The following is a 13,489-nucleotide window of genomic DNA, read 5'->3' on the forward strand; positions in this document are numbered from 1 at the left end:
GCGAACTGGCCCGGCTTGTATCGCCACATGGTGGGGCAGCCATGGGGCAATGACATCGTCAGAGGTTTCTCTCCGACTCCAGCATCCCTTCCAGCGTGCACCCTGGACAGTGATTATGATGTCACAATGCACCAGGTGACTGAGCTCATGCTGCCCTTAAAGGGGCGGGCTGAAATTGAGAAAAAACTGTCATTAACGATCCTCAACGTGGTGGCTGTGTTTCTTCCACTAGTCACACCGCCACAGTGGTGACCCCAACGAGCCCAGATGTTTTTCTGGACTTAAAACACCATGAATTTAGCAGAGGTTAACATTGTCTCTATCAAGCTTCCCCCCCCTTTTGGACCCACCAACCGAGAACGTATTTCAGGCAGGCGGAAGGACAATTTCAACTCTGCAACATCTCCTCAGATGCCACGACGTTCTATCATATCGTGAGCGCTCTGGACCAAGATATGGCAGTGAGGGTGGACGACATCATCCACCACCCCCGGCTACGGGCAAGTACACCGCCCTCAAAGACCTGCTGCTTAGAACTTTCGGGCTAACTCCCCAGCAACGGGCTTCCAGACACCTTCACCTAGATGGGCTTGGGGATCGTAGTCCATCAGCAATGATAGATGAAATGCTGGCCCTGGCGGAAGGCCATAAGCCTTGTTTTCTCTTCTGCCAGATATTCCTGGAACAGATGCCAGAGGACATCCAGCTGCTCCTCACAGATGAAGACTTCTCGAACCCGAGGAGAGCAGCAGCCCATGTGGATGCCCACTGGCGCACGATGAGGGAGAACGAGGCAGCCCTCAACCAGTTGACACCACCAGGAGCCAGTCGACCGCAAGCTGCTCCCAAGACCAAGACAGAGGAGGGCCAGTCAACCTGGTGTTTCTACCACTAGCGCTGGGGAGCACAAACCCGTAAGTGCTAGCAGCCCCGTGAGTTTCAGGGAAACGACCAGGCCAGCCGCCGTTGATGGCTGTGACGGCTGGCCACACAAACAGCCTCCATCATGTGATGGACAGATCCACCGGCTGCTGATTCCTGGTGGACACATGGGCTTAGCACAATGTCCTTCCCCCCACAGCATTAGAGACGCACCTAATCTCGAGGTCCAACCCTGCGGGTGGCCAATGACTCCACCATCAGGATCTATGGCACCCACAGGGCACAGATCCAGATCAGGAAGGAGAAGGTCCAGTGGAGGTTTGTCCTAGCCTCTGTGGGCTCCGTGCTGTTAGGGGCCGACTTCCTCAGAGCTCACAGCCTACAGGTTGACATAAAGGGCAAAAGGCTGGTCAACACCCGAACGTTCCACTCCACCCGACTGGACACAGCACAAGCCCATAGGCCCGAAATCGCCACCATAGCAGCTGCCAGGGACGAGTTCGACGAGATCCTCCACGAATTCCCCGCCATCTTTGAGCCACGGTTCAATGCCTCCCTGTCCCAGCATGGGGTCTTCCACCATATCACCACACAGGGCCCCCAACTGAATGCTAGACCGAGACAGCTGCTGCCCGAGAAGCTCCAGAAAGCAAAGGAGGAGTTCTCCAGGCTCCAGGAACTGGGAATCGTCCGATGCTCAGACAGCACATGGGCATCGCCGCTCCACATGGTCCCGAAATCGTCCGGGGGCTGGAGACCGTGTAAGGACTACTGTCGGTTGAATGACGCAACCATCACCGACAAGTACCCGGTGCCCCACATACAGGACTTCTCCGCCAACCTCCACGGCGCACAGGTCTTCTCCAAAGTGGACCTCGTGCAGGGATATGATCAGATCCCGTTGCATCCAGATGACGTGGGTAAGACGGCCATTATCACCCCTTTTGGCCTCTTCGAGTTCCTGCTTATGACCTTCAGTCTAAAGAACGCAGCCCAAATGTTCCAGCACCTCATGGACATGATTGGAAAAGACCTGGACTTGATATTCTCATTCCCAGTCGCAACCGCAACGAACACAAAGCCCACCTCCGCACACTCTTTGCCCGGCTGGCGGACTTCGTCCTTATGGTCAACACGGCCAAATGCCAGTTCGGCAAGGATTCCCTCCAGTTCCTGGGGAAAACCATTTGGGCAGCTGGGGCTGCGCTGGCGCCAGAGAAGGTAGCGGCTGTTCAACAATTCCCCAAACCCTCCAGCCTGAAAGGCCTCCAAGAGTTCGCGGGGATGGTGAACTTTTACCATCATTTCATTCCCGGAGCCGCGCGCACCATGCGCCCATTGTTCGTGATCATGGCCACCAAAGAAAAGACTTTATCGTGGTCAGAGGAGGTGGACAGAGCTTTCATCGCGACAAAGGAGACTCTAGCCAGGTGGTTCTGGAACAGTGGCTCGATGGACAATGGCGCACACTGGCCTTTTTCAGCAAGCAGCTCTGCCCAACGGAACTCAAATACAGCGCCTTCGACCGGGAGCTCCTGGCGTTGTATTTGGCCATCTGCCATTTCCGCTACTTCTTCGAGGGCAGGCCGTCCACAGCCTTAACGGATCACAAGCCCCTCATTCAAGCACTGGCGATGGCCAAGGATCTGTGGTCCAAAGACAGCAGCGCCACCTCTTGTACGTGTCTGATTTCACAACCGACATCTGACACAGGGCCGGCAAGGACAATGTAGTGGCGAATGCGCTCTCCCGTCCAGCCATCAACACTCTCGCGCCTGGCCTGAATTACAAGCAACTGGCTCAGGCACAGAGGAACGACGCGGAGACCCAGGCCTTGCGGACCGCCATCTCAGCCCCGGAACTCATGGATGTACAGGTATCCAGCAGCCAGGACACATTGCTCTGCGACGTCTCAACAGGCATGCCGTGCCTGGTGGTCCCGCCACACTGGATGGCGAAGGTCTTCAGTCTGATCCATGACCTCGCTCACCCAGCGGTAAAGACAACCGTGCGGATGGTCGTGGAGCAGTTTGTGTGGCACGGGCTGAAGAAGGGGGAGGCAGAACTGGTCATGAACTGTACCAAGTGCCAGACTTCCAAGGTCCAGCGACACACACAAGCCCTCATCCAGAACTTCGACGCAGCGGTTCGCAGATTCCAACACATCCACATTGATGTTGTTGGGCCCCTGCCAGTGTCCAAGGAGGCTCGTTACCTCCTCACAGTGGTGGATTGGGCCACAAGGTGGCTGGAGGCCATCCCGATTAAGAAGGCCTCCGTGGTGACGTGCACCACGACTCTGGTCAGCCAATGGAATGCCCGTGTCGGAGTCCCGGCACACATCACTAGCGAAAGAGGGCACAGTTCACGTCTGCCCTGTGGACTCAGATGGCGAAGCTCCTGGGGGTCAAGCTCCACCACACCACAGTATACCACCCGCAGTCCAACAGGTTAGTGGAGAGGTTCCACAGGCACTTATGGCCAGGCTCTCCGGTCCAGACTTGGCGGACAAAATATCCTGGGTCCTTCTTGGGATTAGGACGGTACCCAAGGAGGACCTGCAGGCTTCAGCAGCAGGGATTGTCTATGGTGCACCGCTTTCCCTGCTGGATGAGTTTTTCAGCCCAAACCCTGACACCATGGCCACCGACAAAAACCTGCTGGCGGACCTACGCAGGTGATTGGCCTCCCTAGCTCCCGCTCCCCCTCCCCCGGCACACCATGGCACCTGGCCATTTAATCTCCCCAAAGAGCTTGACTCGGCCCAGTTCATTTTTGTGCAGAGGGGACCACAAGGTGCACCGCTACAGCGACCGTACGAGGGCCCATGCAAAGTCTTGCACCGGTCCGGTGGAACCTTCACCCTGGACAATGGGGGAGAGAGGAACTTTTTACGGAGAGAGGAACGACAGGACACGTAGCCAATTTGGTGGGAGGGTTGTGTGGTGGCGCACATCCTCATGGCGAACCGGCCCCCCTTGTATCACCACGTGGCAGGGCAGCCATGGGAAAATGGCGTTGTCAGAGAGAAACCTGAAACGAACAGGATTGCCCTGCTGTCACCTCCCCCCAACCCCACCAGCCAACATATTTCTATATTTTCAGCTAACGACGGACAATCTTCCCCTCTCTGCCTTTATCAGTATCCATACCTCAATAACTCCCTCACCAACTCCTGCCTTCCTACCAATTGCCCCTTGATACTTACCCTTGTGATCACAAGAAATGTTACACTTGCACCCACACCTCCTCCCTAACCACCATTCAGAGCCCCAAACAGCCCTTCCTATTGAAGCAAAACTTCACCTATTAACCTGCAGGGTCCATCTACTGAATCTAGTCCTTTTTTGTGACCTCTACGTTGCAGAAACTGGACACAGACAGGGAGATCATTTCATTGAGAATCTTCACTTTGTCTGCTGCAATAGCAGGGACATACCAATAGCAAACCATTTTAATTCCATACACCATTCCCACACTTATAAGACTCCACAGCCTTATGCACTGCCACATTAAGGCTACCTAATATTCTCTCTGGGCACTCTCCATCTAGATGACATTAACATCAACCTCCAGTTTCTGTTAAACTCTTCTGCAGAGTCTCTCTCCCACCCTAACCCTCATTCTCCTTCCTCCAGCTCCATACCCTCTTCCCTCTCCTATGAGAGAGCTACCCACTCTCCTTTCACTTCAGCTATTTTTTCCTCCTACCCTCCCACACATATCCACCTTTGGCCTCTTACCTGTTAGCCAGTATTCCTCTCCTTGTTGTTTCCGCCCCCTTCTCTCCCATGACGGCACAAAAGGCTACATTTGTGCCTTGATCTTTACTCCATCTTGGCACTCACCAGCCAGATGGCATTAAGATGAACATGTATAAATTTCTGAATAAATCACTCTGCCACCCCCCAGAGTCTCTCTCTTTTCTTGTCTGTGGTCAAAAACACAAAGTCCTGGAGAAGTTCAGCAGGTCAAACAGTGTCCTTTATGTAGTAAAGGCAAAGATACATATCCGACGTTTCAGGCTTGTGCCCTTGATCATTAACAGCCAACTGATGATTATGGGCTTACCCCTGCCAGACCGTTGTTGCTCAAGTCATCTGTGTGCCACCTTCATCTACAATAGAAAGGGTTTCAGATGCATCTTGCATTGTGATGCTTGAATAACTGACTACTTGTAAACACTGTTAGCTTGAAATGGCATTAAGTGTCTCAGAATGTGGGGGCACAAGAATTACTACTATGGCATTCATGGACAGTTTTAAATGTGACAGGAGGGTGTATGGAACTGTGTTTGAAATAGTAACACAGATATGGAGAGCCAGGGTTGCCAAGGGCTTTACTTGTCTTGATTATGCATTTTTGATCATTCAACATTCCACACCAATGCATCTGTGTTATAGTGTTCATGCCTGGCCTCCTCTATTTCTTGACCATCTTTCTGGACAATTTCCTAGGGACAACTCCCTAGCATCCTTAATCTCATTATGAAGTTAGTGTACTTTGTCAATTTGCATAAACTTTTGCAACCTTGCAAAATTACCTCCACAAAAATGGAAGACAATGGCACCTGTTGAAAAGAGCAGATATGGCTTCAGGATAATAAATAGGTCACCAAAAAAACTGCACATTTTCTTTTAAGTGCTGAGGCAATGAACAGCTGGCTAGTTCTTGTTAGACACTTGCATCCAAATGTTGATTATTCTGCCTGGGATCAAGCATGCACTGGTTAATCAAGCTATGCAATCCCAGTATATTTTTTCCCAAACACTGCCAGATTCGACCCCTCAAGTCTATAAACCAAGATGATTTATTACAATATTCATTTATTATGTTTGAGACTATATAATTTACTGTGATTCAAAGTTTTCAAAAGAGGAATGCTGCAAAAAAAACCAAAGCAAAAGCAAAGTGGTACTGCCCCCGTTATATGGTTGTGGATAGCAGTGGGATGAGAGGTGGTGGTGCAGCAAGAAGATATGCTTCATTATTTATTTAGTATTTATTTATTAACATAGAAATAAGATTTTTTAAAGAAGATATGAGTTTTCCAAAGCTAATAGCAGTGTATATTTCTAGACTAATACCTCCGTTGAAATTGGAGTAATACAATGTTTTCATTGTTTAATCTAATTGTTAAATTTCTGTTCAATATGTTAATAAAATATTAACTTTTGCATCACATTGGATTAAAAACATGTATGATCGCGAAGTAAAATATTTATTGTAATGATAGGACAATCCATTTCATTTTCAATTATTGCCATATTCTGAAGTTATTGACATGGTGTCATTACAAAACGCATGTTTTATAAGAAATTCCCTGTTGTGATGTTATTGAGAATGGTATAAGTTTCAAAACCAAGTAATACAGGTACACAATCCTTTATCTGGAACCCTTGTGTTCCGAATTTTGGATTTTTCCAGATTTCAGAACAAAAGTCAGCTGCCCCAGATTTAAGACCACCCGAATTGTGCTGCCATATCCACCCCCTTCTAGTCGTACTGCCATCTCTTGCCCACCCCCCACCCGAGTCACGCTGCAATCTCTCTCCCCCATCCCCCACCCGCCCGAGTTGCGCTGCCGTCTCTCTCCCCTCGCCCACCCGAGTCCCGCTGCCGTCTCTCTCCCCCCTCACCCACCCGAGTCGCGCTGCCGTCTCTCTCCACCCCACCCCCCAACCTATTCCTCTCTCTCTCCTTCCGCTGTAGCAGCACCAGGAAAAAATTGCTGGTTTTGGAGCTTTCCGGATTTTAGACGTCTGGATAAAGGATTGTGTACCTGTACAGGTCAACCACAGGCAAGTATTTGAAAGCCAGATCTCATTGCGTCACAAGAATACTAATCACACAAACTAAATCAGTTATGTGCCACTTAACATCAGTTCGGGCAATGTCGAATGCATATATATCCGTCATCCGTGGTCCCATAAGATTATAATAGAGTTCAGGAATCCCTATCGGAGAAATGGGATGTAGCAGATGTAATCGGATGTACGCAACAACTTCCCATACACAACACGTGTATCTCATGTCTTTTGTATACAAATGCTTATGTATGTCGTTACTGACCTGTACTTTCGATCTATCATAGCTCCCAGATGCAGCAAAACCAGTGCTAGTAATATCAGCAGCAAGAGGGAAAGGAGAAGTATCGAGTTGGAAGTGAAACAAAAGGTTATTAAACAACACAATGTTGGAAAAGCAGTGAATGCTTTTGCTCGCGATTTAGGCACGTTGTACTCGACAATCACAACGATCCTCAAAGACAAAGAAAACATTTTCCAAGCTGTTAAAGGATCGGCTCTACTGAAAGCTACAAGACTAATGAAAATGCAAGAGGGGCCCATATCAGATATAGAGACATTGCTAATGACGTGGATTGAGGACAAACACAACAGAGAGTCCCTCTCACCACGTTGATGATCATTGCTAAGGCACAAAGCTTGTTCAGATTATGACAGAATATGTTGTGCTTTATATTGCAAATAGATATGTTTTTAGGAGATAAAGTGTGGCAGGGTTTTTAATGTAGGTCACATACAAACACTTCAAAACCGATCTCATTTAAAATACTGGAGCTCTGCTCAAGCAAGACAGGCCGGCTCCGAAGGCCTTTGCAAAAACTTTGGAGAGTGCCCAAGGGACTTCACTAGTGGATCGTTGTGTGGAAAAGCAACAGATGAAAGAACTCGTCAGAGCCGCACGCGGTCTGAGTGCAGTTTGCTGTTCTAAGGAGGTCATGTGGTTTAGAAAGCACAGAGAGAGTAAAACGGGCCTTTCTCTAAGTGAGAGAGAGAATTCAGTTCAGAAGCAGCAGCTGGAACTGAAACAGGACAAACTGGCAAGCTTGTGTAAAATCCCCATTTTGAAGACAGGTTGTGAGTGCTTAGTTCAGCCTGGTCAAAGCCCTTGTGGTTCATACAAGAGGAGAGGACTGGCTATCTAATGTTTCACTTGAAATAAGGGAAACAAAAAGGAACTCTGTGGTGACCTGAAAGAAAGAGGTTATCATCTGGAAAACCCAGATGGGGCAAGTTTCTTCAGCAAGACACTGACGGGGCTGATTAGAAAAATCAGTTTGTGACCAACGAACAACAAATCTCGAAAACTGACAAGAACCTTCCTGAGGAGTAACCATTTATCTTTCAAGCACCAAAGTCTGGTGAACTTCATAAATGTTAAATTCTGTCCACAGTATAAGAATTGCCTATAACCAGTGAACTTGGAGGAATGAGGTGAGATTGGACTGTAAATCAAAGAACTTTTCTAAACTTACACACACACTACATACACGTGTGTTAGAATTAAAAGGGGGTTAAGTTAATAGTAATAAGTTAGAGTTTGATCCTATTTTCATGTTTAAAGATCATTAAAAGCAACTTTTGCTGAAGTAACCATTTGTCTTGATGAATATCTATTGCTGCAGGGTTTTGGGGTCCTCTGGGCTCGTAACAAGATGATTAAAGAAAAAGCAGGACCTAACTATGATATGGAGTTTAGTGCTACCTGTGGGTGGTTCAGGTGCTTCAAAAAATGTTTTTTGCTGCATAATGTGAAAGTGAGTTGTGAGTCTGCCATTGCTGACGTGAAGAGTTTTTACTATGAATGAAGCGAATGCCTGAAAGGACCTTCATCCATAAGGAGGTCAAGTCAGTGCCAGGCTTTAAGGCTTTTAAAGACAAAGTGACATTGATGTTAGAAGGTGACGTTGCTGATACAAGTTAAAGCCATTTCTTATTTGGCATAGTGAAACCCCCAGGGCTTTAAAGAACATTAACAAACACACTTTACCAATTTATTGCAGGAGCAATAAATAGCCCTGGATGACACAAATGCTCTTTCAGAGTGTCCTTCTCGATTGCTATGTCAGTCAAATGGAGAAGTACTGCTTGGAAGAAAGCATACCTTTCAAGATTTTGCTAATTGTAGACCACACTCCAGAACATCCCCCTTTCATTGGTGACCTCCACCCCAATATTAAAGTGATGTTCCTACCAACAAACACCACCTCCTTAATCCAGCCAATGGACCAAGGGGTTATTGCAGCATTCAACACCTACTACCTGGGGAGGACCTTTGCTGCAACTGATGACCTTGTCAAGACACTGATGCAGTTCTGGAAGGAGTACAACTGCATAAAGTTGAACTCCTGGGCCTGGAATAATGTGAACTAATGAGTGCAGAAATGGTATTGGAAAAAAAATGTATATGAGGAATTTGAAAAAGATGATGAGATTGCAAGGATTAAGAGCTGTTGTCGACATGGTGAACAACAACCTGAACCTCGACGTAGATGATGAGGAAGAATTCCTAGAGGTAGTTCCTGTGGAATGAAGAGTTGCTGAAGCTACAGCAAGAGCGAATAGCTGAAGAAGAGGCAAAGGAAAAAGTAACTGCAGGAGGAGAAGACCAGGTGCAGAAGAGGTTCACCATTAAGGGGTTAGCCAAATTCTTTGAAGACCCTAACAGCTTGCTGAAGACCCAAATACTGAATGCTTTTTACTGTTAGAGGGGAATGCTCATGCAGTGTTTGCTGAATATAAAGAAATTTATGAAGAGAAGAAAAAGCAAACTAGGCAAACAACAGTGACATAATCCTGAAGAAGCCAACACCTCCCCAAGATCCTTCAGGCATTTCAGGGTGGACAGTTAATCAATGGAGGTTATTCTAACTGAAACCCTTCCAGTGGAGACTACGAGGAAGTAGAGAACAGTGATGTGGATGACCCTGATCTTCTTTGTTAAACTGTGTGTGATATAGGCTAAGAAAGTGTTTACATAAAAGTTTAAAAAGTAAAGAAAAAAAAATTAGTTTAATTAAGCGTGTTCATTATCCTTTATAGCTTTGCTAAGTATATACATTAATATAGTGTTCGCACAACATCCACATCGTATAACACACTATTTCACAGAATGTGTCATGGTCGTTAAGTGGCGCATAACTGTAGAATACAACTACCTTCTTCAGATTGAAAATTAAAATAAGTGTATTAGAATTGCAGTATAACACCTAGTATCCAGCACCTAGGGGGATTGATATTGTCAGATAATTGAATTTGCTGGTTGCTTGAGCTTGTGTTGAATCATTAGCGAACTAACCTCTAGAGGGCGCCGATTTTAAACTTTCATTTTTTTTAACCTATTTATTTTACCTGTTTTTTTTCCCAGTTGCTTGGGGCTGCTAGTTGATAACGGGGATTTTATTACTTATTACGTTTATCTTGCAAGGAATTTGAAATATTGTTATCATGCTAAATTCCTCTGTTACCCTACCTGGCCCAACAACTTTATATATTTCCATCAACATTACATTTCTTCAACTCTTGTTTTTTGTTCACCTTTTACTTTCTTTACCAACCATTGTGCTCCTTATCTTTAACAGTACCTTGTCTAAGCTCCGGAATTATATCCCTCACTCCCATCTCCCCTTAAAATTTTCCTGGAAACCTTATAATAAAAATGGCAGCACTACTGCAAGTGCAGACCCGGGAGGGCTGGGAGAGGAGACACAGCAATCCTCCACAGGCTCTGACTGCCCGGTCTTGATGTCACTGTCTCCGTACAGACTTTAAATGGCCTGTTAAAGGAGCCAACTGTGTTTTTTTTTTAAATCCTGCTAACTTGGTGGTCTGTGCACAAGATGGTGGCACCTATGCTGGGCAGCACACCACATGAGATTATTGACTCCAAGGAGCAGCAGACTGGCACAGGGTACCAGAAATAAGAAGAACACCCCTCCCTCCCCCACTTTGAGAAGAAGAAGCATGTGAGACAACCCTTCAGAAAAGGTGACCATGGCAGTAGGCAACCAAAAAGTTCAGCGGCTGAAGGATCCACACAGGCTGCGGTCGGTAGTCGACCTGCAGTCGATAGATAGACACAGGCTATTTATTGGCTGCTGGGGCCTGGCTCAGGGGAACCAGGTATCAAAACTGGGATTTGAGATCGAGGGTACTGAGGGCAAGAGGGGCTACCGAAAGCCCTCGGGTGCTGAAGGCTTCCTGATCATATCGGAGGTTTGGACCTGGTGATTTGTAGAGGAGTCTGTGGGACTGCTGGAGGCGAATCCACAGACACTGACTCTGACGGGACTCTCTTTTGGTTCTCTTTCTCTTCCTGTTAGGAATGCTAAAGCATTGCTCGTGTCAATTCTTTGTTTGCCACGGCAGACAAAAGTTAAAGTATATTCTGAATATCACATTTTATGTATTATTATGTAACAATAAAAGGAACTGAACTTGATAAACAGAACTGTGAACTATTTTAAGAAAATTTCTGTGTCGCAATGCCAGCAGAATTGGCTCTCTGTTAAATGTTGTCTCATTATCCTCTTATGGAACACCTTGGAACTTTAAGTAATGTTGGATAAATAAAAGTTGCTTTTACTTGGTGCTATGGCACAATCAGATAAAAGTGAAAAAATACATACAGGTTTATTTTTTTGCTCCATATACGTTCTTTTACAAACGTTTTATTTTCAAGACAATTTACAAAAGATACAAAAACATGAAAACTATCTTGAACAAAAGAAAATACCATGCAACTGGCATTGGGAATCTGAAATGGGCATCCTAACGCTGAATTATGACTAGGAAAAGCAGGGAGGTTTGGGTTGGGAGGACATTATGAGGCCCTGTAAAAAACAAACATTAGTTCGTCAGGAAGGTGATTCCACTTGCCTCACATTTCAGTGCATTAGGCTTCGAGTATCAGGCAATAAAATGTGACATCTCACAGGCAGCAACAATATTACATCACATGATGGTAAAAACATGGAACTTCCGAGATCACTTGCTATTTGCATACATGGTTATCAAAACCATTAAGGCCCACAATATGTTTTGTCTTGAGATCCTACCATGGTATTGGCAGAGTCACCATCACATCTCTCATACAATAGGTCATTAATGCTTCTACCAGTCTTATTTTCCAGGCCCATTTAATGACACCTTTGCCAGCCAAGATGCTAGTCCAAATGATTATGAACTCTGCAACTCTGGCTGTGGTCCCTTAGGTTTAGATCATCAATGGCTGCACATGGATGGCGACCTGGATAAACCTTCAAAGCAACTGAAGGTACTGACCAACTGGAAGGGTTTGCATTATATCAAAGTGCAGCAGCTGGTGAGTAACTAATAATAGAATCTTTCTACCATGGTGCACAAGTTCTTGAACAGCTGCTGTTCTGCCGCAACTCAAGCTGGCTGATTTCTTCAACCCTAAAAGTAAAATGAGATGGTTGCCAAGCAACAAAGAGGAGCCACTGGAAAGTCAGCTGATGATGGATGTCAGTTACATCAACAATCAATCTCATTTTTTTATAGAAGAAGTGTTAAATCACCACCTGATATGTGATGGAGTAGTTATCTTTCAGGTGCCTGAATAAATTCAAAGTTCACTTCACAATACTTTAAACAAAGAGATCAAAATGGTCTTCACTCTCCAAAAATAACAAGGTTTAACTCTGAAGGAGGAAAAAAAACCTCAGGTCATCTTCAGATAATCTGAAAGAAGAATCAGGTGTTGCAACCCCAGCTATTTACATTTCTGCCGAGAAGGTCCTTAATGTAACAGTGCAACCAACTAATCATCCCTGAACATGATTCCATTGGTTAAAAATCATCAAGTTAAAATGTTATTTGTCTTGTAACACCTAAGGATGGAAAAAGGTATGAGATTAAATTTAATAACATGAGTGATATCAATGAAGAACAAATATGTATCAAAACAACAGACATGCATGTGCATGCCCTCTGGCCACTACAAAGATTTACTTTTCCTTTGTCTGTTCCTCCTGTCGGAACAAAGATACAGCTTGGTAGCTAAGACCAATGCCTGGCACTGCAGAAGTCATAGATGCCATTCCCAGGATGCTAGGAGGTCATCCAAAACTTCTGTTTGCACTTGCAGAAGGGCAGATTTGGCTGTTGGGAAATATGACACATTAGTGTGCTACTGCCTGAGGGGCTAGGATGTGGGTGAAATTCAACCCTGGAATATAATCCCTTCTTCCTTTTGCCACCAGCTCTTCAATGTGCAAAGACTTAGGTCACCTCGACAAATGTACAAATGGAGTGCAACCTGTTAAAGTAACAGCGAAGGCATATATCAACCAATTTAAGGTAGCATCCAGATCTTGCACAATGATGCTCCCACCATGCATTGCCTCACTTGATTGCGACATATCATGATTCATGGTGCTAGCTATTCCATCAATGGGATCAATGACATGATCTCCATGCATTATTTCGTCCCATTTCCTCCACTCTTTAAACCTCTCCACTATTCCTTCATCAATGGCATCTGAACCACATCCAAAACTGAAATAGATCGTCTGCTCTATTCCAAAGTCACTTTTTCCCCACAGTGAATATTTATCATTTAATTTTTGTATTTATGATCTTTTTAATCTATTTAGTATATTATTGTAGTCATTTTTATTACTTTTTTTGAACCAAGTATCTGCTTGGCTGTAGCATGTATGAATTTTGATGCATCTGTACATTGTTGCATATGTACAGTGTTTGACAATAAACTCATTATCATTAGTACGGCAGCTGAGTCTTGCTAAAAGCAACTGGAGTGCACAATCTACATAGGTCCT

General features: G+C 45.5%; 2 protein-coding genes across 21 annotated transcripts in view; one reads left to right on the top strand and one right to left on the bottom strand.

Annotated features, from left to right (window-relative positions):
* The window catches only part of slc10a7 (solute carrier family 10 member 7), a 199,254-nt gene that overhangs the window by 125,758 nt on the left and 60,007 nt on the right, over positions 1–13,489 (bottom strand). For 2 of the 20 annotated variants that reach the window (XM_069926373.1, XM_069926365.1), the window contains one exon: positions 11,808–12,538. The exons of the other annotated variants lie outside the window; for them this stretch is intronic. Coding sequence is in view for 1 of the 2 variants with exons in the window: in XM_069926365.1 (XP_069782466.1) it covers positions 12,521–12,538 (18 nt within the window). In the remaining variant the exon portion in view is untranslated. Of the gene's footprint in view, positions 1–11,807; positions 12,539–13,489 lie in introns of those variants that run through there. 20 annotated transcript variants of the gene reach the window in all.
* LOC138758042 (protein NYNRIN-like) lies at positions 204–11,106 on the top strand. Its single transcript, XM_069926353.1, has 2 exons — positions 204–3,332; positions 6,977–11,106. Exons 1-2 carry the CDS (start codon positions 2,747–2,749, stop codon positions 7,303–7,305), a joined length of 915 nt encoding a protein of 304 aa, XP_069782454.1. The 5' UTR covers positions 204–2,746; the 3' UTR covers positions 7,306–11,106.

This window comes from Narcine bancroftii, chromosome 3 (genome assembly GCF_036971445.1).
Source record: "Narcine bancroftii isolate sNarBan1 chromosome 3, sNarBan1.hap1, whole genome shotgun sequence".
Taxonomy (NCBI): Eukaryota; Metazoa; Chordata; class Chondrichthyes; order Torpediniformes; family Narcinidae; genus Narcine; species Narcine bancroftii.

What these genes read in the sequence shown, in the direction of transcription:
- LOC138758042 (XM_069926353.1), top strand. Translation starts at nt 2,747, where the DNA reads ATGGATGTACAGGTATCCAGCAGCCAGGACACATTGCTCTGCGACGTC. An exon ending in TACCACCCGCAGTCCAACAG is followed by an intron (nt 3,333 to 6,976) that starts GTTAGTGGAGAG and finishes GATCTATCATAG; the next exon opens with CTCCCAGATGCAGCAAAACC.